Source organism: Rhinoderma darwinii, chromosome 1 (genome assembly GCF_050947455.1).
Source record: "Rhinoderma darwinii isolate aRhiDar2 chromosome 1, aRhiDar2.hap1, whole genome shotgun sequence".
In the NCBI taxonomy this organism is placed as follows: domain Eukaryota; kingdom Metazoa; phylum Chordata; class Amphibia; order Anura; family Rhinodermatidae; genus Rhinoderma; species Rhinoderma darwinii.
Genome location: NC_134687.1, coordinates 480,200,456 through 480,228,167, shown reverse-complemented (window position 1 = coordinate 480,228,167; position 27,712 = coordinate 480,200,456). Strand labels below are relative to the sequence as shown.

The 27,712-nt window shown below is 44.1% G+C and overlaps 1 protein-coding gene across 2 annotated transcripts in view; it reads left to right on the top strand.

The window, feature by feature from the left end:
- The first annotated feature begins 9,373 nt into the window (after positions 1 to 9,373).
- Positions 9,374 to 27,712, top strand: part of TMEM120B (transmembrane protein 120B) — an 82,260-nt gene continuing 63,921 nt past the window's right edge. The window contains exons 1-3 of one of the 2 annotated variants that reach the window (XM_075854746.1): positions 9,374 to 9,550; positions 18,269 to 18,387; positions 24,727 to 24,843. In XM_075854746.1, the coding sequence (XP_075710861.1) occupies positions 9,488 to 9,550; positions 18,269 to 18,387; positions 24,727 to 24,843 (299 nt within the window). In that variant the 5' untranslated portion in view covers positions 9,374 to 9,487. Of the gene's footprint in view, positions 9,551 to 18,268; positions 18,388 to 21,185; positions 21,367 to 24,726; positions 24,844 to 27,712 lie in introns of those variants that run through there. The other variant, XM_075854752.1, reaches the window with a different exon arrangement.

Below are 27,712 nucleotides of genomic sequence, written 5' to 3'. Positions count from 1 at the left end.
GAGTGTCGACATGGACCCGAAGAGGAGCAAAGGGTCTCGAACGGGGTTTTGGTTCAGGAGTAAGCTTTGGGCACAAGAGAGACAAGGAAGTGAGAACGTTGCATACATCTCCAGGGGTCAAAAGTGGCGTCAGCCAACGATTTCCAGAAAGGAAGTGGTATGCTCAGGAAGATCCTCTAGAGTGCCAGGAACGGAAGAGAACATCTGAGTGACCAGGCAGGAAGGCTGGGTTGGCAAGGATGGGGAATAGTGGAACAAGCAGATACATTTACATTTAGAAAAATCCTAATTTTTGATTTTTTTTTTTAAATGTTGGTGTTTTACACAAATAAATACTGAATTTATCGACCAAATTTTTTCACTAACATAAAATACAATGTGTCATGAAAAAACAATCTCAGAATCGCTTGGATAGGTAAAAGTATTCCAAAGTTATTACCGCATAAAGTGACACATCAGATTGGAAAAAAATCGGCTGTGTCCACAAGGCCAAAACAGGCTGCGTCCTGAAGGGGTTAAGAATGTTGCAAATTGGGACTTTCAAGCTCTTTTGCCAATTTTCTACGCCAGAAAACAAGTGTAGATAGGTTGAGAAATTTCCACTTATTCTTGATGGACAATTCGATCACCCTTTCTGCACCAGTTTTCTTGAGCAGAAAATTGTCAAAAGAGCTTAAAAGTCCCAATTTGCAACATTCTTAACCCCTTCAGGACACAGCCTGTTTTGGCCTTGTGGATACAGCCGACTTTTTAAAAAATGTATTATAAATCACAACAGAGAACTGGTAGGCTCCAAGTTGGAGTAGATTTCACTTTGTGGGGCATAGCAAGATAGAGGCCTTTGTGGGGCATCGTACCTTGACCACCGCCCCAAAAAAAATAATGAAATAAAAAAGAATTAATGCTCATCTCACCACGCCATTCATTCCACTTCTTCTCCTCTTCGCCTTGCTATCGGGGTTCCTCAGGGATCAGTCCTAGGTCCGCTCCTCTTTTCTCTCTACACAGCCCCTATTGGACAAACCATCAGCAGATTTGGCTTCCAGTACCATCTCTACGCTGATGACACCCAATTCTATGCCTCTTCCCATGACATCACCCCTGCTCTAATACAAAACACCAGTGATTGTCTGTCCGCTGTCTCTAACATCATGTCCTCTCTCTATCTGAAACGGAATCTTTCTAAAACGGAGCTCCTTGTGTTTCCACCATCTACTAACCTCCCTAAACCTGATGTTTCCATCTCAGTGTGCGGCACTACCATAACTCCTAAGCAGCACGCCCGCTGTCTTAGGGTTATTTTTGACTCCGATCTTTTCTTTACTCCTCACATTCAATCACTTTCACACTCCTGTCATTTTCACCTCAAAAACATCTCCAGAATCCGCCCTTTTCTTACGGAGGAAACAGCCAAAACTCTCATTGTTGCTCTGATTCCCTCTCTTCTTGACTATTGTAACTCATTACTAGTCGGTCTTCTCCTCACCAAACTCTCCCCTCTCCAATCTATCCTCAAGGCAGCAGCCAGGCTCATATTTATGACCAACCGCTACACCAACGCCTCTAATCTGTGCCAGTCACTGCACTGGTTGCCCATACTCTTCCGAATAAAATTCAAACTTATTACTCTCACCCACAAAGCTCTCCACAGTGCTGCACCTCCTTACATCTCCTCCCTCATCTCTGTCTACCACCCTACTCGCGCTCTACGTTCTGCCAACGACCTTAGATTAACATCCACCATCTTCCGAACCTCCCACTCCCGTCTCCAAGATTTTTCTCGTGCTGCACCAGTCCTCTGGAATGTGCTACCCCAGACAATCAGATTAATTACCAATATCCACAGTTTTAAACGTGCCCTGAAAACACATCTATTTAGACAGGCCTATAACATTCCCTAATCTGATTCCTTTCAATGGCCCCCTTTTAGATTAGTCATCAGAATAAGATTCCCTCACACGCCTTCTCTTCATGTCCCTCATACACGGATACTGGCTGGTGACCGGCTCATGCAGCTTTATGTGTACCACCCATGTGTATAGAAGACGGCTGGACTATTGTACAGAAAAAAACACTGTTACACTGTTACACTGTCTCCCTTATTTCCTCATAGATTGTAAACTCTTGCGAGCAGGGTCCTCACTCCTCAGGTTTAAATTGTAAATGAACTTTGTCACTATGTAATGTCTGATATTGTTTGTTTCATGTTCCCTCTAAATTGTAAAGTGCTGCTTAATATGTTGGCGCTATATAAATAAAGATTATTATTATTATTCCCCTCCATTGGCGATAAAATAAAAACACATTCTCTACCCTCTGTGTATCGTCAGCATGACATGTCTCACACACGTTCTTGATGCTGGGTTGAGTCAGGACCTTGTATGAGCAGCCACATGCTGAGGGAACCCAGAGAAAAGAGTATGTGTTTCTATTTTATGGCCGATAGAAGGAAATGAATTGTGCATTTCCGCGGTCGTTGTGCCACAATAGTAAAAAAAATGCGAAATTTTTATTAAGAGGCATTTTCATCTCAACAAATGTCACATCTTACTCCAACTTTCTTTCTATTAAGTGTTCACACGGCGTATATTTGATGGATTTTTTGGCACCTAAAACGCGTAAAAAACCTACAATTTTAGCTTCCCATTGACATCAATGGGAAAGTGAGCCGTTAGTGCATATGACGTCAGGTTAATTATTTGGCGCGTAAGATGTTCTGAAAACATGCCTAATTTCCATAGTCAATGGCGTGTGAACAAGGCTTAAGACTCTACACCGCGTTCCAAATTATTATGCAAATGTTATTTTTCGCTGATTTTCCTAAATAGTCGATGCAAATGACAGTCAGTATAATCTTCAAGCCATCAACCGTTGGAGTATAATGCAAATTTTATTGAACAAATCTCCTAATGATAAGATTTTTTTTTTAGAAGTAAAAAACTCTAAATGCACTGTTCCAAATTATTATGCACAACAGAGATCAAAACATTTTAAAGGTTGTAAAGAGAACTAAAATGGTAATTTGTTGAATTTGCAGCATCAGGAGGTCATATTTACAGTATTCAAAAGCTCTTTCAATAAAAAAAAACTTAGCAGGCCAAGTTACATGTTAACATAGGACCCCTTCTTTGATATCACCTTCACAATTCTTGCATCCATTGAATTTGTGAGTATTTGGACAGTTTCTGCTTGAATATCTTTGCAGGATGTCAGAATAGCCTCCCAGAGCTTCTGTTTTGATGTGAACTGCCTCCCACCCTCATAAATATTTTGCTTGAGGATGCTCCAAAGGTTCTCAATAGGGTTGAGGTCAGGGGAACATGGGGGCCACATCATGAGTTTCTCTCCTTTTATGCCCATAGCAGTCAATGACACAGAGGTATTCTTTGCAGCATGAGATGGTGCATTGTCATGCATGAAGATAATTTTGCTACGGAAGTCACGGTTCTTGTTTTTGTACCACGGAAGAAAGTGGTCAGTCATAAACTCTACATACTTTGCAGTGGTCATTTTCACACCATCAGGGACCCTAAAGGGGCCTACCAGCTCTCTCCCCATGATTCCAGCCCAAAACATGACTCCGCCACCTCCTTGCTGACGTCGTAGCCTTGTTGGGACATGATGGCCATTCACCAACCATCCACTACTCCATCCATCTGGACCATCCAGGGTTGCACGGCACTCATCAGTAAACAACACGGTTTGAAAATTAGTCTTCATGTATTTCTGAGCCCACTGCAACCGTTTCTGCTTGTGAGCATTGTTTAGGGGTGGCCGAATAATAGCTTTATGCACACTTGCAAACCTCTGGAGAATCCTACACCTTGAGGTTCGCGGGACTCCAGAGGCATCAGTGGCTTCAAATACCTGTTTGCTGCTTTGCAATGGCATTTTAGCAGCTGCTCTCCTAATCCTATTAATTTGTCTGGCAGAAACCTTCCTCATTATGCCTTTATCTGAACGAATCCGTCTGTGCTCTGAATCAGCCACAAATCTTTTCACAGTACGATGATCACGCTTAAGTTTTCTTGAAATATCCAATGTTTTCATACCTTGTCCAAGGTATTGCACTATTTCACGCTTTTCGGCAGCAGAGAGATCCTTTTTCTTTCCCATATTGCTTGAAACCTGTGGCCTGCTTAATAATGTGGAACGTCCTTCTTAAGTAGTTTTCCTTTGATTGGGCACACCTGGCAAACTAATTATCACAGGTGTCTGAGATTGATTACAATGATCCAAAGAGCCCTAAGACACAATACCATCCATGAGTTTAATTGAAAAACTAATAATGAAATGTTTATGACACTTAAATCCAATGTGCATAATAATTTGGAACATGGTGTATTCACACGACAGGGATTCTCGGCCGTGTGATGGCCGTTTTTTGAACGGGGGGGGGCTGTGTGGCATTATCTACAGAGGGCTGTGTGGCATTACCTACAGAGGGCAGTGTGTGGCATTATCTAAAGCAGGGGTCTCAAACTCGGCCGGGTATGTGGGCCACATATAGAAAAATGGGAAGTTGACGGGCCGCATTACTTTCAAATTTGATACAATACAAAATTATTGTTACTCAATTAGTTATTTGATCTACTATGAGGGTATGTTCACACGCAGTGTTTTCAGACGTAATTCGGGCGTTTTACGCCTCCAAACATCTGCCCATTGCTTTCAATGGGTTTTACGGTATTCTGTTCCCACGAGGCTTAATTTTACGCGTCGCTGTCAAAATACGGCGTGTAAAAAGACGCCAGCGAAAAAGAAGTGCATGTCACTTCTTGGGCCGTTTTTGGAGCCATTTTTCATTGACTCCATTGAAAAACAGCTCCAATAACGTCAGTAAAATACGCGTGGATACAAAAACGTCTGAAAATCAGGAGCTCTTTTCGCCTGAAAACAGCTACGTATTTTTAGACATTTCTGGTCACTGCGTGTGAACATATCCTAACACTATATTACATATCCTAATACTACATTACTATAATAATAACACTACATTACTATAATAATACCGCTAGGTTTAAAATTTGAGATATTTCTCCACGTGCTTATTTTAACAATCCAGTTTTCCAGTTTAAGTGTCGCTAAATGCAGTCTGGTGGCTCAGTTGGCAGCGTTTGGCAGACACACATGTCAAGATTGGGCAGCCCCTCTTTAGATAGTGCCACAGTACACTCTGTGGATGCTGCCAGGGTGCCCTCTGTGGATGCTGCCACAGTGCCCACTGTGGATGCTGCCACAGTGCCCTCTGTAGATGCTGCCACAGTGCCCTCTGCAGATAATGCCACAGAGCCCTCTGCAGATGCTGCCACAGTGCCCTCTATAAATGCTGCCACAGAGTCCTCTGTAGATGCTGCCACAGTGCCCTCTGGAGATAATGCCACAGTGCCCTCTGCAGATAATACCACAGTGCCCTCTGCAGATAATGCCACAGTGCCCTCTGTAGATAATGCAACACACCCCTAGATAATGCCACAGTGGCCTCTGTAGATGCTGCCACAGTGCCCTACGTAGATGCTGCCACAGTGCCCTCCGTAGGCGTGTAAAAAAGGCGGCGTGTAAAAAAGACGCCCGCGTCAAAGAAGTGCCTGTCACTCCATGGAAAAACAGCTCTAATTACGTCCGTAATGGACGCAGCGAAAGACGCCTGCACATGCCTTTACGGCTGAAATTACACTGCTGTTTTCTCCTGAAAACAGCACCGTAATTTCAGCCGTAACGGAGGCTGCCGTGTGAACATACCCTTAGGGCTTAAAATGTCAGGGGAAATAGCCTAATACATATGTTTCTGCACAAAAAAAATGTGTGCATAGGAGACAGCATAGCATATCTATAGCACTACGACCCTATAAACTATGGATAGGATTAGATACATTGGCTCAGCAGACAGTATCACACATGATAGGATTAGATACAGTGGCTCAGCAGACAGTATCACACATGATAGGATTAGATGCAGTGGCCCAGCAGACCGTTTCACACATGATGGGATTAGATACACAGCTCAGCAGACAGTATCACACATGATAGGATTAGATACAGTGGCCCAGCAGACAGTATCACACATGATAGGATTAGATACAGTGGCTGAGCAGACAGTATCACACATGATAGGATTAGATGCAGTGGCCCAGCAGACAGTATCACACATGATAGGATTAGATACAATGACTCAGCAGACAGTATAACACATGATAGGATTAGATACAGTGGCTCAGCAGACAGTACCACACATGATAGGATTAGATACAGTGGCTCAGAAGGCAGTATCACACATGATAGGATTAGATACAGTGACTCAGCAGACAGTATCACACATGATAGGATTAGATACAGTGGCTGAGCAGACAGCATCACACATGATCAGATTAGATACAGCGGCTCAGCAGACAGTATCACACATGATAGGATTAGATATAGGGCCCAGCAGACAGTATCACACATGATTGGATTAGATATAGGGCCCAGCAGACAGTATCACACATGATAGGATTAGATACAGTGGCTCAGCAGACAGTATCACACGATAGGATTAGGTACAGGGCCCAGCAGACAGTATCACATATGATCGGATTAGATACAGGACTCAGCTCGCTGACATTGCGGCTCCAGCGCTGGACCCAGGAAAGGTAAGAATAATAATTTTGCTTCTTTATGTGTTACTGATTATTTTTCTGTGTTTGTGTTTTTTTTACAGGTTCGGTTGTTGGACTTCGGATTCGAGGACTTCAATGACGGCGTTTTTTTTATTCTCAATAAAGTGGTTAATGAGGGTTGTGTTTTTTATTTCAATAAAATATTTTTTCTATGTGCTTGTATCTTTTTAAACTTTATTATCACCGCCTTAGTAATGGCCGCTGGCTGATTGACAACCTCCATTAGTAAGGCGGGGCTTAATGTTAGCAGGTGCAGAGGCTAACACTAACCCCCAGTATTACCCCGGTACCCACCGCCACCAGGGATGCTGGGAAGAGCCGGGTACGAACCAGTACCCGTCCATCTGTAATGACGGGCAGGCACTGGGGTGGCCGCAGGCTGGTAGTATTAGGCTGGGGAAGGCCAAAAACAGTGGCCCTTCCCGCTCTGGTAATGCTGCCTGCTGCTGCTGCTGTGTTGTATCTGTCTGGTTATGAAAATTGGGGGGGACCCCACATCGTTCTTTCCAATTATTATTTTTTTTTTTTAAATGACGTGGGGTCCCCCCCCATTTTTCATAACCAGCCAGATACAATAAAGCAGCAGCAGCCTAGCATTACCAGGGTGGGAAGGGCCACTGTATCTGGCCTTTCCCCTCCTGATAATACCAGCCTGCGGCCACCCCAGTGGCCGACCATCACTACAGATGGTCCGGTACTGGATGGTACCCGGCTCTTCCCAGCACCCCTGGTGGTGGTGGATACCGGGGGTAATAAAGGGGGTTAGTGTTAGCCACTGCACCGGCTAACACTAAGCCCCGCCTTAGCAATGGATGCTGTCAATCAGCCGGCGGCCATTACTAAGGCGGTAGTAATATAGTTTAAAAAAAAAAACAAAGACATAGAAAAAATATTTTATTGAAATAAAAAAAAAAACACACAGCCCTCATTAACCATTTTATTGATAATAAAAAAAAAAGCCGTCATCGAAGTAGTCCTGGAATGCGACGTAGTCCAACGACCGAACCTGTAAGAAAACACACAAAAAATTATTAGTAACGTGTGTTAGGCTTAGATGCAGTGCCCATGTGTGATACTGTCTGTGGGACCCTGTATCTAAGCCTACCACAAGGTAGGCTTAGATACAGGGTCCAGCAGACAGTAATCTTATACAGTATAAGATTACTGTGTGCTGGGGCCCTGTATCTAAACCTAGTGTGGTAGGCTTATATACAGGGCCCAGCAGACAGGATCATGCATGGGCCATGTATCTAAGCCTACCATGTGATTGGCTTAGATACAGGGCCCAGCAGACAGGATCACACATGGGCCTTGTATTTAAGCCTACCATGTGATTCTGTCTCATGGGACCCCTAAGCCTGCTACATCGTAGGCTTAGGGGTTGTGCAGTCACTAAACATTGATGGCCTATCCACAGGATAGGCCATCAAGAGCTGATGTGTCTCCTGGGACCCGCAAATCAGCTGTTTTGAAGTGGCCGCAGAACTCGTACGACAGCTGCTTCCCCTTCATTTCAGTACTCGCTCACACTGTGAATCGCCGACACCGATTCAGTGTGACCGGAATGAAGTGACCGGAATGAAGGGGAGCAGCTCTCGTACGAGTGCTGCGGCCCCTTCAAAACAGCTGATTGGCGGGTCCCGGGAGTCAGGGCTAATCTTACCTTCCTCTTCAGCCGCGGCGGTAGTTCTGTCGTCTCGATGTTGTGCGCGGCGCATAGCGTTGTGACGTCATTCACTGCGCACAGCGCTTGACGTCAGGACCTCCGCTGCGATCCGGAACCAGGAAGGTAAGTACAGTCTGTTACTATAGTAACAGGGGCCCGCGGCCCGAGTTACTATAGTAACTTTTTATTGATGTGGTGCGGGGGGCTGTGGGCCCCCCTGGCTTCGGGGCCCGGTCGCAATTGCGACCGCTGCGACCCCTATAGCTACGCCAGTGGTCTCAATAGAAAAACAGCTCCAAAAATGGGCGTAAAAAAACGCATCAAAAACGGCTGAAAATCAGAGGCTGTTTTCCCTTGAAAACAGCTCCGTATTTTACAGCCATTTTTTGTTAAGCGTGTGAATATACACTGAGACTGGTGTATAAAACGCCAGTCTTAGGCTATGTTCACACTGAGTATTTTGCAGGCGGAATTTCTGCCTCAAAATTCCGTTTGGAAGTTTGAGGCAGATTTTCCTCTCCCTACACGCCGATTTTCGCTGCGTTTTTCGCCCGCGGTCATTGAGCGCCGCGGGAATAAAACGCCGCGAAATACGCTTTCTCTGCCTCCCATTGAAGTCAATGGGAGGTCAGAGGCGGAAACGCCCGAAGATAGGGCATGTCGCTTCTTTCTCCCGCGAGGCGGTTTTACCGCTCGCAGGATTAAACCGCCCCCGCCTCCCATTGAAATCAACGGGAGGCATTTTCGGGGCGTTTGTGATGTTTTTTGGCGCGGTTTCCGCGTCAAAAAAACTCTGTGTGAACTTAGCCTTAATAAAATCCCTACAATTTTACTAGATTTGTCTGCTCCACAGAATTAGGGAAATGTCTTGGTTACAGAGACATCAAATTCTCTGGCAGCGAAACACATACCTCCAATGTGACCCAAATATTGTAGTGTCCATCTATGTCTATGATCGTCATCAGATCCGGAATCCCCTGCACTCCCTGAATAGAGCGAACGCTCTGCATTCTCCCGCCTCCCTGTCAAGCAGCCGGTGAGGGTCCAGTGCGCATGCGTAAACTCCGCCTTTCAGTCTCGGCAGCCGCTTGGTCGCCGGGAGCAGGAGAGGTGACGTCAGGTACGAGCGTGGCTGTGGAGGCCGGGACGCTGTTAGTCTCCCAACATGTCCTTGCACAAGTGCCAGGGAGAATGGCAAGAACTAGAGAAGGAATTCAAGCAGCTGCAGGTGAGAGACTGGGGACGGAGAGTGCAGTGACTATGGAGAGTGCAGTGACTATGGAGAGTGCAGTGACTATGGAGAGAGAGAGCAGTGACTATGGAGAGTGCAGTGACTATGGAGAGTGCAGTGACTATGGAGAGAGCAGTGACTATGGAGAGAGAGAGAGCAGTGACTGCGGAGAGTGCAGTGCAGGCCGGGGGGTCCCTGCTGAATAATGCAGACTAGTCGTGTGTGATGCGGGGCTTTTGTCCTGGTGACATGTCGGTGGTAGAATCTCCTTCTCTTCAGCACTCTCCTCCTGTCTATGACAGATCTGCGTGATCTTCTGGGCTGGTCTGTAAGTGCAGCATCTTCACCGATGTGCTTCGTTCAGCCGCTCGCCTGTGCCCCTTCACTAGATCACTGTCTCTGACAGATCAAGGAGCTTTTCTGAGCTGGAGACGACCCCTTTTCTGCTGGATTAGGCATGTCATTTAAAGGCAAATTTCCATTTATAATATCTTTTCATATATTTCTACAATAAAATCACCCCCTCCCTAAAAAAACGTGTAGTGGGGGTAAAACGTTTGTCTGTGGCCAGGTTACACATCATAATGATGATCCTTCCATAGATCCCTTTTGCTTTGGAAGCCACTGTTGGCCATAGGTTTGGGGTCCCTTATATGCAGATATATTCTGGTAATTGAGTCTGGATTGGCGATCTAGCACGCCGATCGCCGCTTATTTAGCTCCATTTATGGGTCAACAAGATTTTATTGAAAATGTCTACGAGAGATATTGCAAACCAAAACATGAGCGTCTCCTCGGCTGTCAGGGAGAGAAACCTTGTGTGAATGTGTACACAATGTTTCCAAGTAAGGTATCAGAATAGGGTCAAACAAGGATAAGAATAGGGCAAGAAAGAAAGAAAGAGGAAGGGTACGAGAGGGGGAGGTAGGGGAGCTAACCTCCACAGGGCGGTCTAAGAGGTTGCAAGTGAGGATTCAGCTACCGGTTACCCATGAATCAAAGCCAGTAGAGGATCTGAAGGCCACCCATGTTGCATGGAAAATATCATGTCGGCCATTGTCCCCAGCTTTGAGCTCTTCCATATTTATGGTTGAGGGCTTTGATCTACAGGAGTCGTGAGGGAGAATAATTTGTTGTATCGCCATTATTAGCTGGTGCAGCGATCCCTCTTTCAATTTAGAAATCGGTCCGGTAAACATGGATAGCAAACAGCCTGCGCTGGCATAAGGGTATGTTCACACGAGGGCGTCCGTTACGGCTGAAATTACGGGGATGTTTCAGCCTGAAAACATCCCCGTAATTTCAGCCGTACCGGCATGTGCAGGCGCTTGAACGCCGCGTCAGTTACGGGCGTAATTAGCGCTGCTATTCATTGGAGTCAATGAATAACGGCTCTAATTACGGCCAAAGAAGTGACAGGTCACTTCTTTGACGCGGGCGTCTATTTACGCGCCGTATTTTGACAGCGGCACGTAAATATACGCCTCGTGTGAACAGACAAACGTCTGCCCATTGCTTTCAATGGGCAGATGTTTGTCAGCGCTATTGAGGCGCTATTTTCGGGCGTAATTCGGGGCAAAAACGCCCGATTTACGTCCGTAAATAGGCTGTGTGAACATACCCTAAGAGTGTTGTCAGGCCATCTCATGGTATTGTAGAGGAGAGTAATGTCCCGCCTGTTCAGCTCCATTTACAAGGAGCAATCTTTGACCTGTATGGGGATTACGAGATTGTTCTTCCCCGTACAGTTTGCATCATTGTCGGCAGCACATTCCTATTTACATGGGGAGATGTGCTGCCGACAACGATTATTTTGACTAACTCCTAAAAGAAGCGATCAGCTGATAAGCGCGTGTGCCCATTTGTCGGCTAATTGTTAGGCCCTTTAACGTGGGCCGATGATCAGGAACGTGTGGTGTTTTTCCATGATCATCGGCCGGGGTAAAAGGGCCTTTAGTGACCGTTAATGGTAATTCTTATTTCTAAAGGTAAAAACATAATCAGGTCAGGCAGCGACTTATTCCCCTCTCCCTATTAAAATACACACGCGCTCTCTTGCATGCTAATGGTGAAGTCGAGGGCGTCCGGCTGACTGCGCTCTGAAGTTTACGGACACCGTATGTTCACACTAGCATCGTGGCTTCAATTCATAATGGAACCAGGACTTTTATAAAAGACGTTTTCAATCCTGACAGATCCCATTGATTTATAATGTGGTCAATCCGGTTTCCTTCAAGCGTCTGGTATTTTTGACAGCCAGAAAAGTGCTGCAGATTTCCAACAGGGCTTTACGCTACTGTTTTTTCACTTATACACCAATCGTTTACTAATGTTAATGAAAGGTAACGTTTTTTCTATTTTATTAGAATATCATCAAAATGTTAATTTATTTCAGTAATTCAATTAAAAAAGTGAAACTCCTATATTATAGATTCATTACACACAGAGTGATCTATTTCCAGCATTTTTTTATTTTCATGTTGTTGATTATGGTAACAGTTAATGAAAACCCAAAATGTAGTCTCTCAGAAAATTAGAATATTATATAAGCCCAATTTCAAAAACGAAATGTTGGCCTACTGAATAGTATGTACAGTATATGCCCTCAATATTTGGTCGGGGCTCCTTTTGCATGAATTACTGCATCAATGCGGCGTGGCATGGAGGCGATCAGCCTGTGACACTGCCCAGGTTGCTTGATAGCGGCCTTCAGCTCGTCTGCATTGTTGGGTCTGATGTGTCTCCTCTTCCTCTTGACAATACCCTATAGATTCTCTATGGGGTTTATGTCAGGCAAGTTTGCTGACCAATCAAGCGCAGTGATATGGTGGTTAATAAACCAGGTATTGGTACTTTTGGCAGTGTGGGCAGGTGCCAAGTCCTGCTGGAAAATGAAATCTGCATCTATATAAAGGTTGTCAGCAGAGGGAAGCATGGAGTGCTCTAAAATTTCCTGGACTAACACCAGCAGATGACATGGCTCCCCAAACCATCACTGACTGTGGAAACTTCACACTGGACCGCAAGCAACGTGGATTGACACCTCTCCACTCTTCCTCCACACTCTGGGACCGAGATTTCCAAATGAAATGCAAAATTTACTTTCATCTGAAAACAGGACTTTGGACCACTGAGCAGCAGACCAGTCCTTTTTCTCTTTAGCCCAGGTAAGACGCTACTGACAATGTCTAAAGGAATGCGACAGTTGTAGTCCATGTCCTGGATACGTCAGTGTGTGGTGGCTCTTGAAGCACTGACTCCGGCCACACTCCACTCCCTGTGAATTTCCTCCAGATTCTTGAATGGCCTTTTCCTGACAATCCTTTCAAGGCTGCAGTTATCCCTTTTGCTTGAGCACCTTTTTCTACCACACTTTTTCCTTCATCTCAACTTTCCATTAATATGCCTGGATACAGCACTCTGTGAGCAGACAGCTTCGTTAGAAATGTCCTTTTGTGGCTTACCCTGTGGAGGGTGTCAATGACTGTCTTCTGGACTACTGTCAAGTCAGCAGTCTTCCCCATGATTGTGTAGCTACTGAACCAGACTGTTGGACCATTTAAAGGCTTAGGAAACCTTTGCAGGTGTTTTGTGTTGATTAGAGTGTGACACCATGAGTCTACAATCTTCAACTTTTACCCAATATTCAAATTTTCTGAGACTAAATTGAGTGGTTGACCGTACTGTCAAATCCGCAACAATTTCCAGTACAATACATGTGAATGGGGTTTTTAAAACTACCATCCACATGTAGCAGAAAAAAATCTGCATGAAAATCAGAAAATGCTGCAGATTTTCAAATCCCCAGTATGCTAGAAAAATCTGCATGTAATGCATATGGATTCTGCTGCTGAACCGCCACAGATTTGCTACGAAATCGGCAGCGGATTTCTTTTGCTATGTCTGCTAGCCGACACACCCAGCAGCATTGTAATACCTCAGACGTGTATATATTTTATATATTGTGTTCTGCTATCCAGTGATGAGTGACAGGCAGAGATACAAGAGAGTGGCACGTGTCCAGGGCAGAGGATACAAATGATGTAACTGGACTGACAGGTTCAATTCCAACTCAACTTTCCAAATCTCAAGACACATTTGGTTTTACGTATATAATTTGTTGTGATAAGTGTCGGTGTTGCAGCAAGCGGATCTATTTCTTTTTTTTTTTAAACCTTCTCTGGGAGAATGAAAGCTGGACTTTGACAGGGTGCTGCAATGCTGGCCTTTTTTCTGTGGTGACTTGTAGTTGGCTATTGGAATATTTTTGTTATCTGAGAGCCTTCTGTGGACATTGCCCGGTTAATAACAGTGTACCTGCTCAAAAACAATATCCGTATTGTATGGAGACGGCTATACACCTGTTTATTTTTTATTTTTTGCAAGAATCAGACTAACCACTGAAAGCGCAGTATTATACATAGAGATTTTCTGACATGTTGGAGCCATGTCGCTGGTTATGACTGCCCTAGGCTTGTTACACATAGTAATTATTGTAGTGATTTCTCTGACCAAGAATGTCGGAATGTAGAGACCATAGATCTGCTACTTGGAAGTGATTGGATTCCATTATTATCTGGTGAACATTACTGCTACAACCATATTTGCTTGCATGGCTATAATTTCAGTCTTTTCATCCTTTATATTTTTTGCTAAAAGCAAAAAAGTGGATCACATTAGGGTTAAAATGAAGATGCCCATTAATTGCTAAATGGGTTGACCCATGGGCAAACCCTTTCTGTAATCCCTGTTAGAGCATATAAGCTTTGAAGGGGACGGGAACTCCCTATGTATTATATGGTTTCAAGTTCACATGAATGGGTGATAAATAATAGCAGAAAAAGAGTAAATTGATCCAGCGCTAGGTTTAGAAGGAAGTAATATGCCAACTTTAAAAAAAAAGTCCATATTTAAAGGGGTGGCTGCATCAGATAGCAGGCCTACGCGTTTCAGACAAATCCCTTTTCCTTACTCATGGCGCGTTGTATAAATAATACTTTAATTTTCCCTGCAGTGCCATGGGGAGAATCTGAATGTGTATAAACCGTGATTGGATCAGAAACGATATTAACTTGGCATAGCGGGGTATGGAGAAGGTAGAAAGTTTTTCCTGTTCTGTTTTGAGAAAACTTCTATGCATGTAGTTGAAGAGCCCATACTTACTACATCTTATTATATACTTGTTTCTGGTTGGAGCTGGAGTGTGAACCTATTACAAGGCTTCGTTCACATCTGCGTTGGGACTCCGTTCATGGGTTTAGTCTGACCTTTCCGTCAGGGGAATCCATGAACGGAATCCAAACGGAAACAGTAGGTTTCCGTTTGTATCACCATTGACTCAATGGTGACTGACCCGGTGCAAATGGTTTCCGTTTCTCAGTTTTGTAAGGTTTCCGTTGTTTTAACTGAATCAATAACGTAGTCGACTGTGCTATTCATTCCATCAAAACGACGAAATCCTTAAACAACTGTGACAAACGGAAACCATTTGCACCGGATCCGTCAGCATTGAAATCAACCTATGGTTTCCGTTTGTTTGAATTCCGTTCATGGGTTCCAGTGACGAAAAGCTCTAATGGAACCCATGAACGAAGTCCGAACGCAGATGTGAACGAAGCCTTATCTAGATAGAAAAATCTGCATTGTTTTTCATTATTTCTGCGGACTTTATAATCCATTGTTTAGAAAATAGGAATCTACCAGGGAGTTCTGACCAGAGGATGGTTTTTGCTTTGCTTTGAGAGACGTATTTTTTAATTGGTTTTCTCCACGAATATGTATTCTCTAAATTCAGGTGAGTATCCGTGTCATTGTTTAGAGTCGGAGCAGTGTTTGCATGCAGTTCAATAACTTCGATGGGAAAGGTCAAGGTTACTGATAATGGCCTACCATATGTGGATCAGCAGTTAGTTGGGAACTGGACATTCAGTTCAGGTTATTCTCTTCTAGCTCGCATATCGTGTTTGTCCAGTGGGAAGTTTCCAAGACAAAATGTTTCTTAAAGCAGGCTTAAGGCACTGTGCACACGGAGCTGAATATTTAGTGCCAAGAACGAGATGAGATCCCATCCTGAGAGATCAGTAGGCTCGCTTTGCAAAAGGCTTTCTAACCGGATAGAATAGAAACCTTCCTTTTTGTGTTCTGCATTTACCCAACAGGCCTCATTCACACACAGGTTCTTTCTGTCAATTTAAACTGCATCAAAAACCGCTTCTAAAAACTATAGTGTCATTAAAAGGTAACGTGTTTTTGGTGGCGTTTTTTAAATTTCGTGTCGTTTTCTACGTGCTTTTCTAATGGAGTTTTTTTAAAGTCCTATAAAGCAGCCTATCTGAAAAATGCAACAAACCAAGATGCAGTTGTATGTAGAGCTTCATATATTTAACTATAGACTTTAATCTAACATCTGACTGCACTAAAAAACACATAAAAAAACGCAACAAAAAGCTGATGTGTTAAAGTCTCAAACACGCTAGCGTTTCTGGCGAAGCGCCTTTTAAAACACAGGTGTTTTTAATGTGTTTTTGTACGTGTTTTTTGTCACGCATTTAGGACTCCTATTGAGTATGGGAACATTTGCAAGTTTTTTTGGCATGTTTTACGCATCAAAGAATTGACCTGGCGCTTCTTTTTTACATACCACATTTAAATACGCTTGCGTAAAGAAAATGCATTGTTTGTACTAACTGTGCGCTTTCCCATTGATTTAAATGGGAAGCTTAATGAAGCATTTTTTTAGGCATATTTTGGCATGTAAAATGAGCCAAAATATACGCCAAACACGCCGTGTGAACAGGGCCTAATGGTGAATTCACATGCGGCCGACTTGCTGCAGAAATTTCTTCGACTGACTCATGCATCTGAATCATGTGCTTGCTGCCAAAACAACCCCATTTAGATCATTGGAAAAGATTTTCAGTCTCAGAAATGTCTTCAATAAATATAAATTACCTAAGGGTATCCGTAAACGTAGGAACACATTAGGTGTAAACACTGCCGATTTTCCATAACTGATTTCATTGTGGAAAATCCTCAGCGCAGTACAGTAGCAGCAGTGTGGATGAGATTTGAACAAATCTTATCCCCACACAACGTGGAAAAAATCAGCTGAAAAAAACATTCATAAATTGACCTGCGGTGTCTTTTTTTTTTTTTTTAAATCCGCAGCATGTCGATTTATACTGCAGAATCGCTGCTCTTCTGTTGCAGGTTTTTCCCATTTAATGCAATGGGGAGGTAAAACCCGCAACAAAGAGCCATGTGTTGCAACTTTTGCAGCGGAATCGTTGCGATTTTGCCACAAATCAGAAATTAAGAAAAAAAAAATATAGATTTTTTTTTCTTTTGTTTTTTTTGTAAAAATGAATAAAAAAAAGTTTATACTTTCCCCCTTCCAAAGTCATAGCGACGAGATGCTCTATTCTGAGCACAGTCTGGCCTCCTGGGATGACATTTCAATCAAAGACTGCAGGGGACACATGGACTACAGTATCATGCTAGGAGGTCGGGCTGCGCTCATAAGACAGTGACATGTTATTCCTGCAGGACTTCTGCAGCGGACGTGCCGCCCAAAAAATCACCACAATTTGGTGTGGTTTTTCGGACTGAATACCTTGCGGGTTTCAGGGTGGATGCGCTGTGTACTTTTACGCAGCGTATCTGTGCTGTGTGTTTCTACCCTTAGAGTTCTCCCAGGTGGTTGTTAACTAAGACACTACATGGTATAGAAATCTGCATTATTAAACATAGCCCTACGTAACAATGCAGATCTATATGCCTTTTAGTGGCTCACACGTAGCGTACTTGCACTGTATTTCTGCAGCATAAAAATACAATGTATGCATATGGGAAAAATAATATTCTGCAACGAAGACAGATTTCCCTAGTTCGTGCATTGCAGAGTATTTTTCCCATAGGCATACATTGGAAAGTTTTCCGTAGCCTAGTTTTACAATGCAAGTACGCCCCGTGTTAGTGCACCCTTAGGGTATATCTTGCAATATATCTCGATGTGAAAACCAGTGGTCATATAAGTTATTCTGTTGTTCTAGTTATACCTTTTACTTGCAATATAAGATTATCATGTCACCTTTAGACTCCTTGAGAAGATCAGCTGTAATCTCTGTGGAAACCTGTCAGTAAGGCCCTGTGCACATCACGTTTCTTTTTTTAGGTTTAGTGTGTACGTTGGGTAAGCTCCCAACGTACACACAAAACGAGTTGATAGGGCTTCATTGTCAGACGAAGGCCAAAAGGGTGTCCTATTGGCCTACGTCTGGATGGTAAATGTCAGTATATGGCGTGTGCATGGGGCCTCACTGTTCACTCATTCTGAATTTACAGTTTTTTCCGTCTCCTTAATCCAATACGACTATTGTTTCTCTGCGGTTTAGGTTACATGCTGCCTATTGAAGTCTATGGAGAGCGGAGGGGGAGTAGGGTGCATGTGAGATAGGAGCAGGATTCTCTTATATGTGTATAGGAGACACGACTACCACAGAGACAACTGACCATTAGAGAAAGAGAAAGCCTGCAGAGGGCAAAACTGCAAAAAAAATGCAGAATGCAAGTCATATAATGGCCAGAAATAGTGCTATTCCTCATGTACCCACATATAACCGCTTATTCTGATAGAATTCCCTAATAGGGTTTATGAACATGCTTTTTTTTCTAAACTAAACAAAGCCCTTCAATGTATTTTGTTTTCTTTATTAGGAAACACACAAAGTTTACAAACAGAAGTTGGAAGAACTGAACACCCTTCAAAGCGTGTGCTCTGGCTACATAAGCAAGCATAAGCGGCGCCTGGCGGATTTAAAAAGCAGTCTGAGAATGTAATGACTTTATATTATATTTAGAATTTTTATGAACAATTCAGAAGACACGTGTGGAGCTTACATAAAGGTGTAAAAGTATAGCTAGCCAAAGGCAATAAAAATCGAATATTATTTGGGTCATTGATTAGTAAGAGAGGGTCTGATTGGAGCATCCTTGATTGTTAACACAGAATCAATGACAGGTTTAATGTGACTCAGTTATGATAGTGACCCCCCCCCCCCCCAAAGACATGTAATGCTTGAATGGTAACAAAGTAACCAGCATCAAAAGGTTTTACGCCTCATGGACACGACCGTGTGCACCGTCCGAGTCCGCCGTCAGTTATCCGAGGAAAGATAAAACATGTTCTATCTTTCCTCGGATCGGAGACTCTGATCATTTTTCATGGACCCGATTCACCTGCTAAAGTGAATGGGTCCGTGAAGACTATCGGGTGCCACTCGGATGCTGTCAAGAACGACCTGAATGGCACAACGGTCGTGTTCATGAGGCATTAGACTTGTCACATAAATATTTGATGTATTTTTATTAATTGTCCCTGACTGTTTTAGTACACTACTCATTGGATTATGATTTGGAATCAAATATTTAGCTGGTAATGTAATAAATATATAAAGTTTAGTAATACTACTCTTCTGGGTAGGCAATGATGTGCTTGTATCTGTGCAAATCGTGTTAGTACTTGTAGGATGATTTCTCCTAAACTACACAAGTACATACCTGTTCTGATACAGTTACCGCTTACACAGAGGCCTCAGTAGTTACAATGTGAGGGTCATGGGTAGGAATAATTGTCTGTTTTGTAGAATGGGTATTTTGGGCACATTGTATAGACTTATTCATGAATTTAGGTATATAAATAATGCTTGTTTTTTTAATGTTGTAGCTATTTTTTATTTATAGAACACCTACTAAGATAGTTGGGCTAATACGTGAATCTAGCAACTCAAATGAACTGTGTGATATACGAATATGAACACCTATATAAGAAATCACACCTGAGCCATTATTAGCGAAAAATAGACAATGTTTTATTGAAAGACAAAATCGTTAAAAATAAGTACATTGGCAGTAGCATTACACATAGACAAAGGATCCCCACATAGGTCGGTCCCACAGCCTCTGTAGTAAAGTGCAAATAGTGCATGCAAAGACTGGTACATAAGTAATACGATGAATATGGATAGAAACCATCCAAAGCAAAGTAATATAAAAAACCAGACAGCAGAAAGGTACAATTAAGGAGGCATACAGACTAGAACTATGGGGGGGGGGGGGGTCAATCCCAACATGTGTTTCGCACGTAGCTTCTTCCGGGAGCTATGTCATATCGCTCAGTGTAATCCGGATGTGCTGCCGACATGATGCAAGTGCGTGGGGATGAACGATTGAAGTACCGATCGCTTGTCCCCATACATTGCTGACGATTGCTCCTTGTGAATGGAGCTAACGAGCGCTGATGAACCTGCCAGTATCGGATCGGCTAAAAGGATGGTGGAGCTAACACTGGAAAAAGGAAGTTTGCCAGTCTCTAATCTATTCCTTTTGTAATGTAAACAATGTGGTAAAAAAATCTGAAGATGTACTTCCCCCTTTGAAGGAGGAAAGTCATCATCAGCAGAGGTTGTTTTTTTATTTTTGTTTTTTCATGAACAGGCAGGCAGCCCTGTGACCTAGAGCGGACCAATAGCATGATGTAGATCCAGTCTAGCTCAGATGTGTTGTATGGTTTTAGAAACTCCCTGTCTAGTTAGCAACATAATACAAATTGTAGACTGAGCGGCAAATGACAACACTTTAAATTAAGCCTAATCTCCGCAAGAGACCACTCGTTGATCAGTGCTTGTTTGCTCCTGTCACAAGGAGCTATGTATGGGGGCGAGCGGTTGTTACTCTGATTGCTCGTTCCCATACGTCATTATCATGTCGGCAGCGCGTCTCCCTTACAGGGAGATCTGCTGCCGACAACGATTATATTTCAGTTTTTTTAAATGATACAATCAGCAGATGAACCTAGATGTACATAGTTTTAATATCCTAAAAGGACCGTAAACCTGTGCTTTAATCTCTTAAAGGGATTATCTCAACTGGACAAATGCCTTTTGCAATACAGCTGCCCTAGTGATCAGCTGATTGCTGTGGGTCCAGCTGCTGCAGCAGCTCCCATGATCCTTTAATATCGCCATGGGAGGATTTGGGTGGCCACTTATTGAAAGGGAATCTGTCAGCAGTTTTGAGTACATAGGGGGGGCAGTGCAATGATACCTATTGTAGAAATCAACGTTCAATGCACCAGGCGCTGCGGTCGCAGAAGCCACTTTTTGCTCTGAGTGATGGCTTTAGCATCCAATCAGGAGAACGCTAGAGCCGTTACTCAGAGGGGAGGGGATAGCAGCACTTCATGAGGAGATCCTGGAGCACTTGAACATTAAGGGGCTTTCTCCGTGGCACTTGCGATCGCGGTGCTGGAGCAATAAACATTGCTTTCTCGGTCATGCAACTTGACAGGTAACATTACACTGCCCTCCTTCTATATAGCTCTTGTCAGTAGTTTTGAGGGCTCAAATCTGCTGACAGATTCCCTTAAAATGTAGTTTCTCGTCAAATCATTCATTGGGGGATGCAGCACCATGGTTAAATGGCCCCGCCCAGTGGGCAATATCCTCTCCTGTTACACCAAGCTACTCCGTTTTTAGCCTAATGTTCATAGGAGGCAGACATGACCTGCATACAGATCTTCTGCTTTTTTAATTTTAGTTTTATTTATTTTCCCATTTTCATGTTGCAGGGGGGTCGTCAGCATGTACGCCACATTAGTCATACCCCTCTGCGGGCACTGGGTGGAATGTTTTCCCTGCCTTTTAGGCCACAGAGTCCCCAGTGGCTGCAGTGGCAGGAGGAATGCCGGTGAATCAACTATTCAGTGTGAGACCGGCGAAGGAGTAACCAGGCATGCGCCCGAAGACGTTAGACGGGTGAGTGCTGCATTTCCCCTGTCTCACCATGTGACCCCCGCCTTTGAGGTTCCCACCTAGGATGCTGCTGCTGGGGCTGTTTGTTTCTATGTAGCTCTGGGACATTTTCTGGGTCCTCCTTTACCTCTTTTGCAAGGATATAGCCTCCGGAGCTCCCCCCTGTCCATTTGCCGGATCCCCCATGTGTTTCCATTTTTCAGTCATGCCGAGGGTGCACTATCCGCGGCAAGCTTCATAAATGTTTGGCTTCGGCCAGGCCTAGGCAGTGTTTAGCCATGCCCCCTTTCCTTCAGTCTCCAGTTTCTCATTTGCACAGGGCAGGCGCTAGTCACATGGTCTTGACTTCCAATAACCTTGCAGAGTTGACTCGGTTTCCTGTGGGAGGAGGTATCTCCGCATCAGCAGTGATTTTTTTCCCCAGCCGCTTCCTCAAGAAGCAACGGCAGTATCTCCTCTGCAACGTTGGCTTGTTGATGGGACACAGCACCCAGTGTCGGGTAGGCTAGCTTGTCGGCTATAATTTGCAGGGCTCCTTCCATTTCACCTCATGTCTACAAGGGGAAAGCCCAAAAAAACTCCTGCCTCCTGGTATTGTCACGCACTTTTCACCCGGTGCAATTCAAAGTTCTCATGCGGCCATTCTGACCCGATCTGTGCTCCAATTCCGTCTCCCAGACCCTCCCTGGACACTTCGGACACGGCTGCTAGTGAGTCTGTCCCCCCTGAATAGGCGTCTTCCCTCACCCAGGCGGTAGATAACCTCGGCCGCCTCTGACAGGGAATGGTGAAAGTCTGCCTGAGCAGATTGCTTCCCAGTTAGCCAGGCCCTCCTCCCGTGAGTCCTCCAGCTCTAGCTCTGCATGCCTTCCCCCGCAAACGGGCTAGGAAGTCTAATAGGAGATACTCCTATTCCTCAAGTTCCTCAATAGATAGTACCACCACAGGTGGATCTGCTTCTACCCTGCTTGTGATATTGCCTCTACTGGGGACTGAGCAAGGCGCTTCTACATCTCCCGCCATACAGGATCTTATCCAGCAGTTGAAGATATTGTGCTAATCCCTGAGGACGCTCCTGGCTCATCTGAAGAGGACATCCCATTTCGTCTGAGGCGCCCCTCTTAGGTTTTCCCTGACCATAAGGGGTTTGGCAAAATCCTTAGAAGGGCGTGGAACCACCCGGACCGGCTTTTGTCCACCTCTAGAAGGATTGACGTCCTGTTCCCCTTTTCAGACAAATGCATTAAAGAAGCTCTGTCACCAGCTTATAAGTGCCCTATCTCCTACATAATCTGATTAGCGCTGTAATGTAGATAACAGCAGTGGTTTTTAGTTTGAAAAACTATCATTTTTGAGCAAGTTATGAGCAATTTAAATTTATGCTAATTTGTTTCTTAATAGACAACTGGGCATTGTACAGAGAAGTGTATGACGCTGACCTATCAGTGACCAATCAGCGTCATACACTTCTCATTGTTCCGGCCCAGCTTCTTTCACTGCACAATCCCACTGTAACAATGGGCTGGAACAATGAGAAGTGTATGACGATGATTGGTCAGCGTCATACACTCCACTGTACAACGCCCATTTGGTAAAAAGTAAAAACACATGGTTGTCTCGCTTTCTATCACAAGCCGGGTGGAGCTAGCCGCGTCCTCTCTCTGCTCAATCAGTCAGAGCATATTAGTAAAAGCAGTGCTGTTGAACTACAGCTTATCAACGCACGGCTGTCCTGCACTGCTGTCTCAGTTATTTTGCTGGGGCACCGCTGCAGTATACAATAGGTCCTAGTGATCATACACATCAGCCCCACATGAGACTATCATTCTGTCACACCTACTATAGTGTGCCACTATAGGAGATTAACTGTATTTAATCTCCATAGATGGCAGTGCAGCTCAAGTTATGCAGGCAGCAGCTCAAATACTTCCTGTGGTTCACCAAATTCTGTTACCCTAGGGCCAATGGGGTAGTGTATGTGAGGTTGGGGGTCACTCACACATACCCATTTTCACCTTAGGCATCTTAATAAAATTTATTTTAACTAACTAATAAAAGTTACATATTAATTGACCACATACTTATCCTCATCCCTTTTTCCTTTCCTCAATCCTAGGTACTTTGGCCAGTTCCGTTCTTCCTTCCCAAGGTGGTGTCTTATCACCTCAATGGTGACATTGTTTTGCTTTCATTCTTTCCTAACCCCTCTCATCGAAGGGAGTGTTCTTTGCACAGGCTGGATTTGGTACGAGCACTCCAAATCTATCTTTCGATTATGGAGTCTTTTTACCGCTCAGACTCTCTTTTTAGCTCCGAAGGGCCCATGCCCAGGATGGGGCGGCCTCTCTGGCCACCGTTCCCTGGTGGATTTGGCTGGTTATTAAGGAGGCCTACGCCGCTAAGTCTAGGGATCCTCCCTTCTGGGTCACCACCCGCTCTATGCGGGTGGTTGGTGCGTCCTGGGCAGTCCGGCATCAGGCGTCTGCCACTCGGGTTTTTAAGGCCGCTACCTGGGCCTCGGTTCATACCTTTACGAGGTTCTATCAGATCCCTAGCTTTTGTCGATGCCAGTCTGGGTCATATGGTGTTGCAAGCAACTGCGTGTTAGCCTGTTTGCATTGCGGTGTTTATTTCTTCCCACCCTCAGGGACTGCTCTGGGACGCCCCATGCTGCTGTGTCCCCCAATTTAGTGTTTTAACGAGAAAAATGGATTTTTGTACTCGCCGTACAATCAATTTTTTCGTTGAATTCATTGGGGGACATAGGTCCCACCCTGCTTTTTTTTTTTTTCTTTTGTGGATTGTTCTTGTATTCCAGGTGGTTCCGACAGGTTGGTGTTTTGTTTATTTTTTTTATTTATACTTTCCTACTGCTCTTAGTACAAACTGAGTAGCTTGGTGTATTAGGAGAGGGTATAGCCAACTGGGCGATGCCAACCCGTTTTTCCTAGTGTACGCCTATTGCGGCAGGGGCATGTACCTATGGTGCTGTGTCCACCAATAAATTCATTGAGAAATGGATTTTACGGTGAGTAGAAAATCCAATTATTGCATTGTGTCCATTAAAGTAAATGAAAGCATGTACGCTTAGTGTTTTTTTTTTTTACATGATAAACCTGGCTCTAATTTTATACTATGATTACACAATTTTATTTGTGGCTTATTCTTGGCTCTCCTACACGACCTTACATCAGATGTGGAGAGATGCCAGCTCCTGATGTTAGATCCGACAGGAGAGCAAAGTTACAGTGACCCTTTTAATTATTTTTCACTATGAGAATGTTAAAGGCTACTGTCTATAAAATCTGTTTTGTCAAGTTGCTTTTTAACTTGGTATACTGTTCTTTTATTTTTCTCATTAAGACATAAACAGTCAGCAAGCCTAGGAGAGACTGACCTCATCCAACAAATAGACAGCACCATAAAAGAGAGACACAATGTGTTTTTTGATATGGAAGCCTATTTGCCAAAGAAAAATGGGTAAGTTTGGACTTGTAGTTTCATTATTTAAAATTTTTATTTTTTAACCCCTTAACGCTCCAGGACATACTATTATGTCATGGTAAGTGCATCGTTCGCGCTCCATGACATAATAGTATGTCATGGAGTAAACACGGCGCCGTTCGCGCGGGGCGCGTTCATGAGCTGTGATAGCTGCTGTTTCCGACAGCAGACTATCACTGCTCAATGTGCCGGGACCGATCGCGGAGCTCCCCCGCCGATTAACCCCTCAGAAGCCACGTTCAATAGCGGCTTCTTAGAGGTTAATCCGCCATCGCCGGCCTGCTACACGATAGCGGCCGGCGATGGTGACTATGGCAACCGGACACCAAACAATGGTGTCCGGCCATGCCATCGACGGAAGCCTAGTGGGTCCTGACAACGTCAGGACCCACTATGCTTGCTGTCAGTGAGTAGCTGACAGTTCTAATACACTGCACTACGCATGTAGTGCAGTGTATTCGAATAGCGATCAGGGCCTCCTGCCCTCAAGTCCCCTAGTGGGACAAAGTAATAAAGTTAAAAAAAAGTTAAAAGTTGTGTAAAAATAAGAAAATAAAAGTATTAAAAGTAAAAATCCCCCCTTTTCCCTTATCAGTCGTTTGTTTATATATTTGTATTAATAATAAACAAATAAACTATACATAATTGGTATCGCCGCGTCCGTAACGGCCTGAACTACAAAATTATTTTGTTATTTATCCCGCACGGTGAACGCTGTAAAAAAAAATAATAATAAACCGTACCACAATCACAATTGTTTGGTCACTTCACCTCCCAAAAAATTTAATAAAAAGAGATCAAAAAGTCGCATGTACCGAAAAATGGTACTGATCGAAACTACAGTTCGTTACGCAAAAAATAAGTCCTCGCACGGCTTTATTGATTGAAAAATAAAAGCGTTCTGGCTCTTAGAATAAGGTAACACAAAAAGTGAATGATTGTTTACAAAACGTATTTTATTGTGCAAACGCCATAAGACATAAAAAAAAACTATAAACATCTGGTATCGACGTAATCGTATCGCCACGCAGAATAAAGTGAATATGTCATTTATAGCGCACGGTGAACGCTGTAAAAAAAATAGAATATAAAAACAATAGTAGAATTGCTGTTTTTTAGTCACCACGCCACCTAAAAATAGAATAAAAACTGATCAAAAAGTCCCAAGCACCCCAAGAAAACTACAATGGATTCCTCAAGGGGTCTAGTTTCCAAATTGGGGTCACTTTTGGGGGGTTTCCAATGTTTTGGCACCACAAGACCTCTTCAAACCGGACATGGTGCCTAATAAAAAAGAGGCCTCAAAATCCACTAGGTGCTCCTTTGCTTCGGAGGCCGGTGCTTCAGTCCATTACCGCCCGAGGGCCACATGTGGGATATTTCTCTAAACTGCAGAATCTGGGCAATACGTATTAAGTTGCGTTTCTCTGATAAATCCTTTTGTGTTATAAAAAAAATGGTATAAAGAGGATTTTCTGACAAAAAAAAAAAAGTAAATTTCACCTCTACTTTGCTCTAAATTTCTGTGAAACACCTAAAGGGTTCATAAACTTTCTACATGCTGTTGTGAATACTTTGAGGGGTCTAGTTTCTAAAATGGGGTGTTTGATAGGGGTTTCTAATATATGGGCCCCTCAAAGCAACTTCAGAACTGAACTGGAACCTAAAAAAATAAATAAATGAGGCAATACTTCGCTTCTTACATTATACTGATAATGAGCAGTGCCCACCCCGAGATGGCCCCAGTTTTGACCGTTTGTATAAACGGAGACCCCTATTAGACCGTTTCAGTGCCCGGTTTTCCCAAGCATACACCCCCGAGAAGTGTATTTCTATTGATGAGTCCCTGGTACATTTTAAAGGGAGGGTTCAATTCCGCCAGTACCTGCCGGGTAAGAGGGCAAGGTATGGCGTGAAGATGTCTAAGCTGTGCGAGAGTGCATCAGGGTATACCTACAGATTTAGGATATATGAAGGAAAGGCCACCCCCAAACCAGACTGCATCCTGGACTACAATAGGTACATGGGAGGGATGGACTTGTCAAATCAAGTCCTGAAGCCCTACAGCGCCATGCGGTGTGGTATAAGAAGCTGGCCGGGCACATCAGATGGCTTTGTACAATGCGTACGTGCTACGTCGATGTGCAGGCCAGAGGGGAACTTTCCTGGAATTTCAAGATCTAATCTTTAGGGACCAGGAAGGGGGGGCACCCAGTACTTCTGGAAGCGAGGCCACACGCATCGTACCAGGGCAACACTTTCCAGGAGAAGTTCCCCAAACCGGTGGAAAGGGAAAGAGTCAAAAGAGGTGCAAAGTCTGCTATAAGAGGGGGATAAGGAAGAACACAATATATCAATGTGACGTGTCCCGAAAAACCAGGGCTCTGTATAAAAGATTGTTGTAAGACTTCCGGTTCCGGCGCTGGGATGTGAGGACGGAGCTGCATGAGCTCCTGAAGCCCTGATCCCCTAACCCATCTACGCCACACACCCGCAGGATATAAACACCCAGGCATTAGGAGGAGAGGTGGGGGACAAGAACCGGGAGGTTTATGGAGAGATATCTCCTCCGGAGCGGCAGCAGAGAGATCTCCTGTCCGGCCGAGCACAGCACACGAGGTGAGGGGCCATCCAAGATGGCGGCGCCGCTGCAGCCACCACTTTCACAGAGCCGGTCTCAGAGCCCAGAAATTCAGAGGGAAATGCTATCGCCGTCGGTAATGACTGACTCACAGATTGATTATCGGAAGCTGGCAATTGAGGTAGCTACCCAACTGGCCCCCGACATCAGAGAATCCTTAATAGCCACAGTCACAACAACGCTCCAAAAACTCCAAAATGAGGT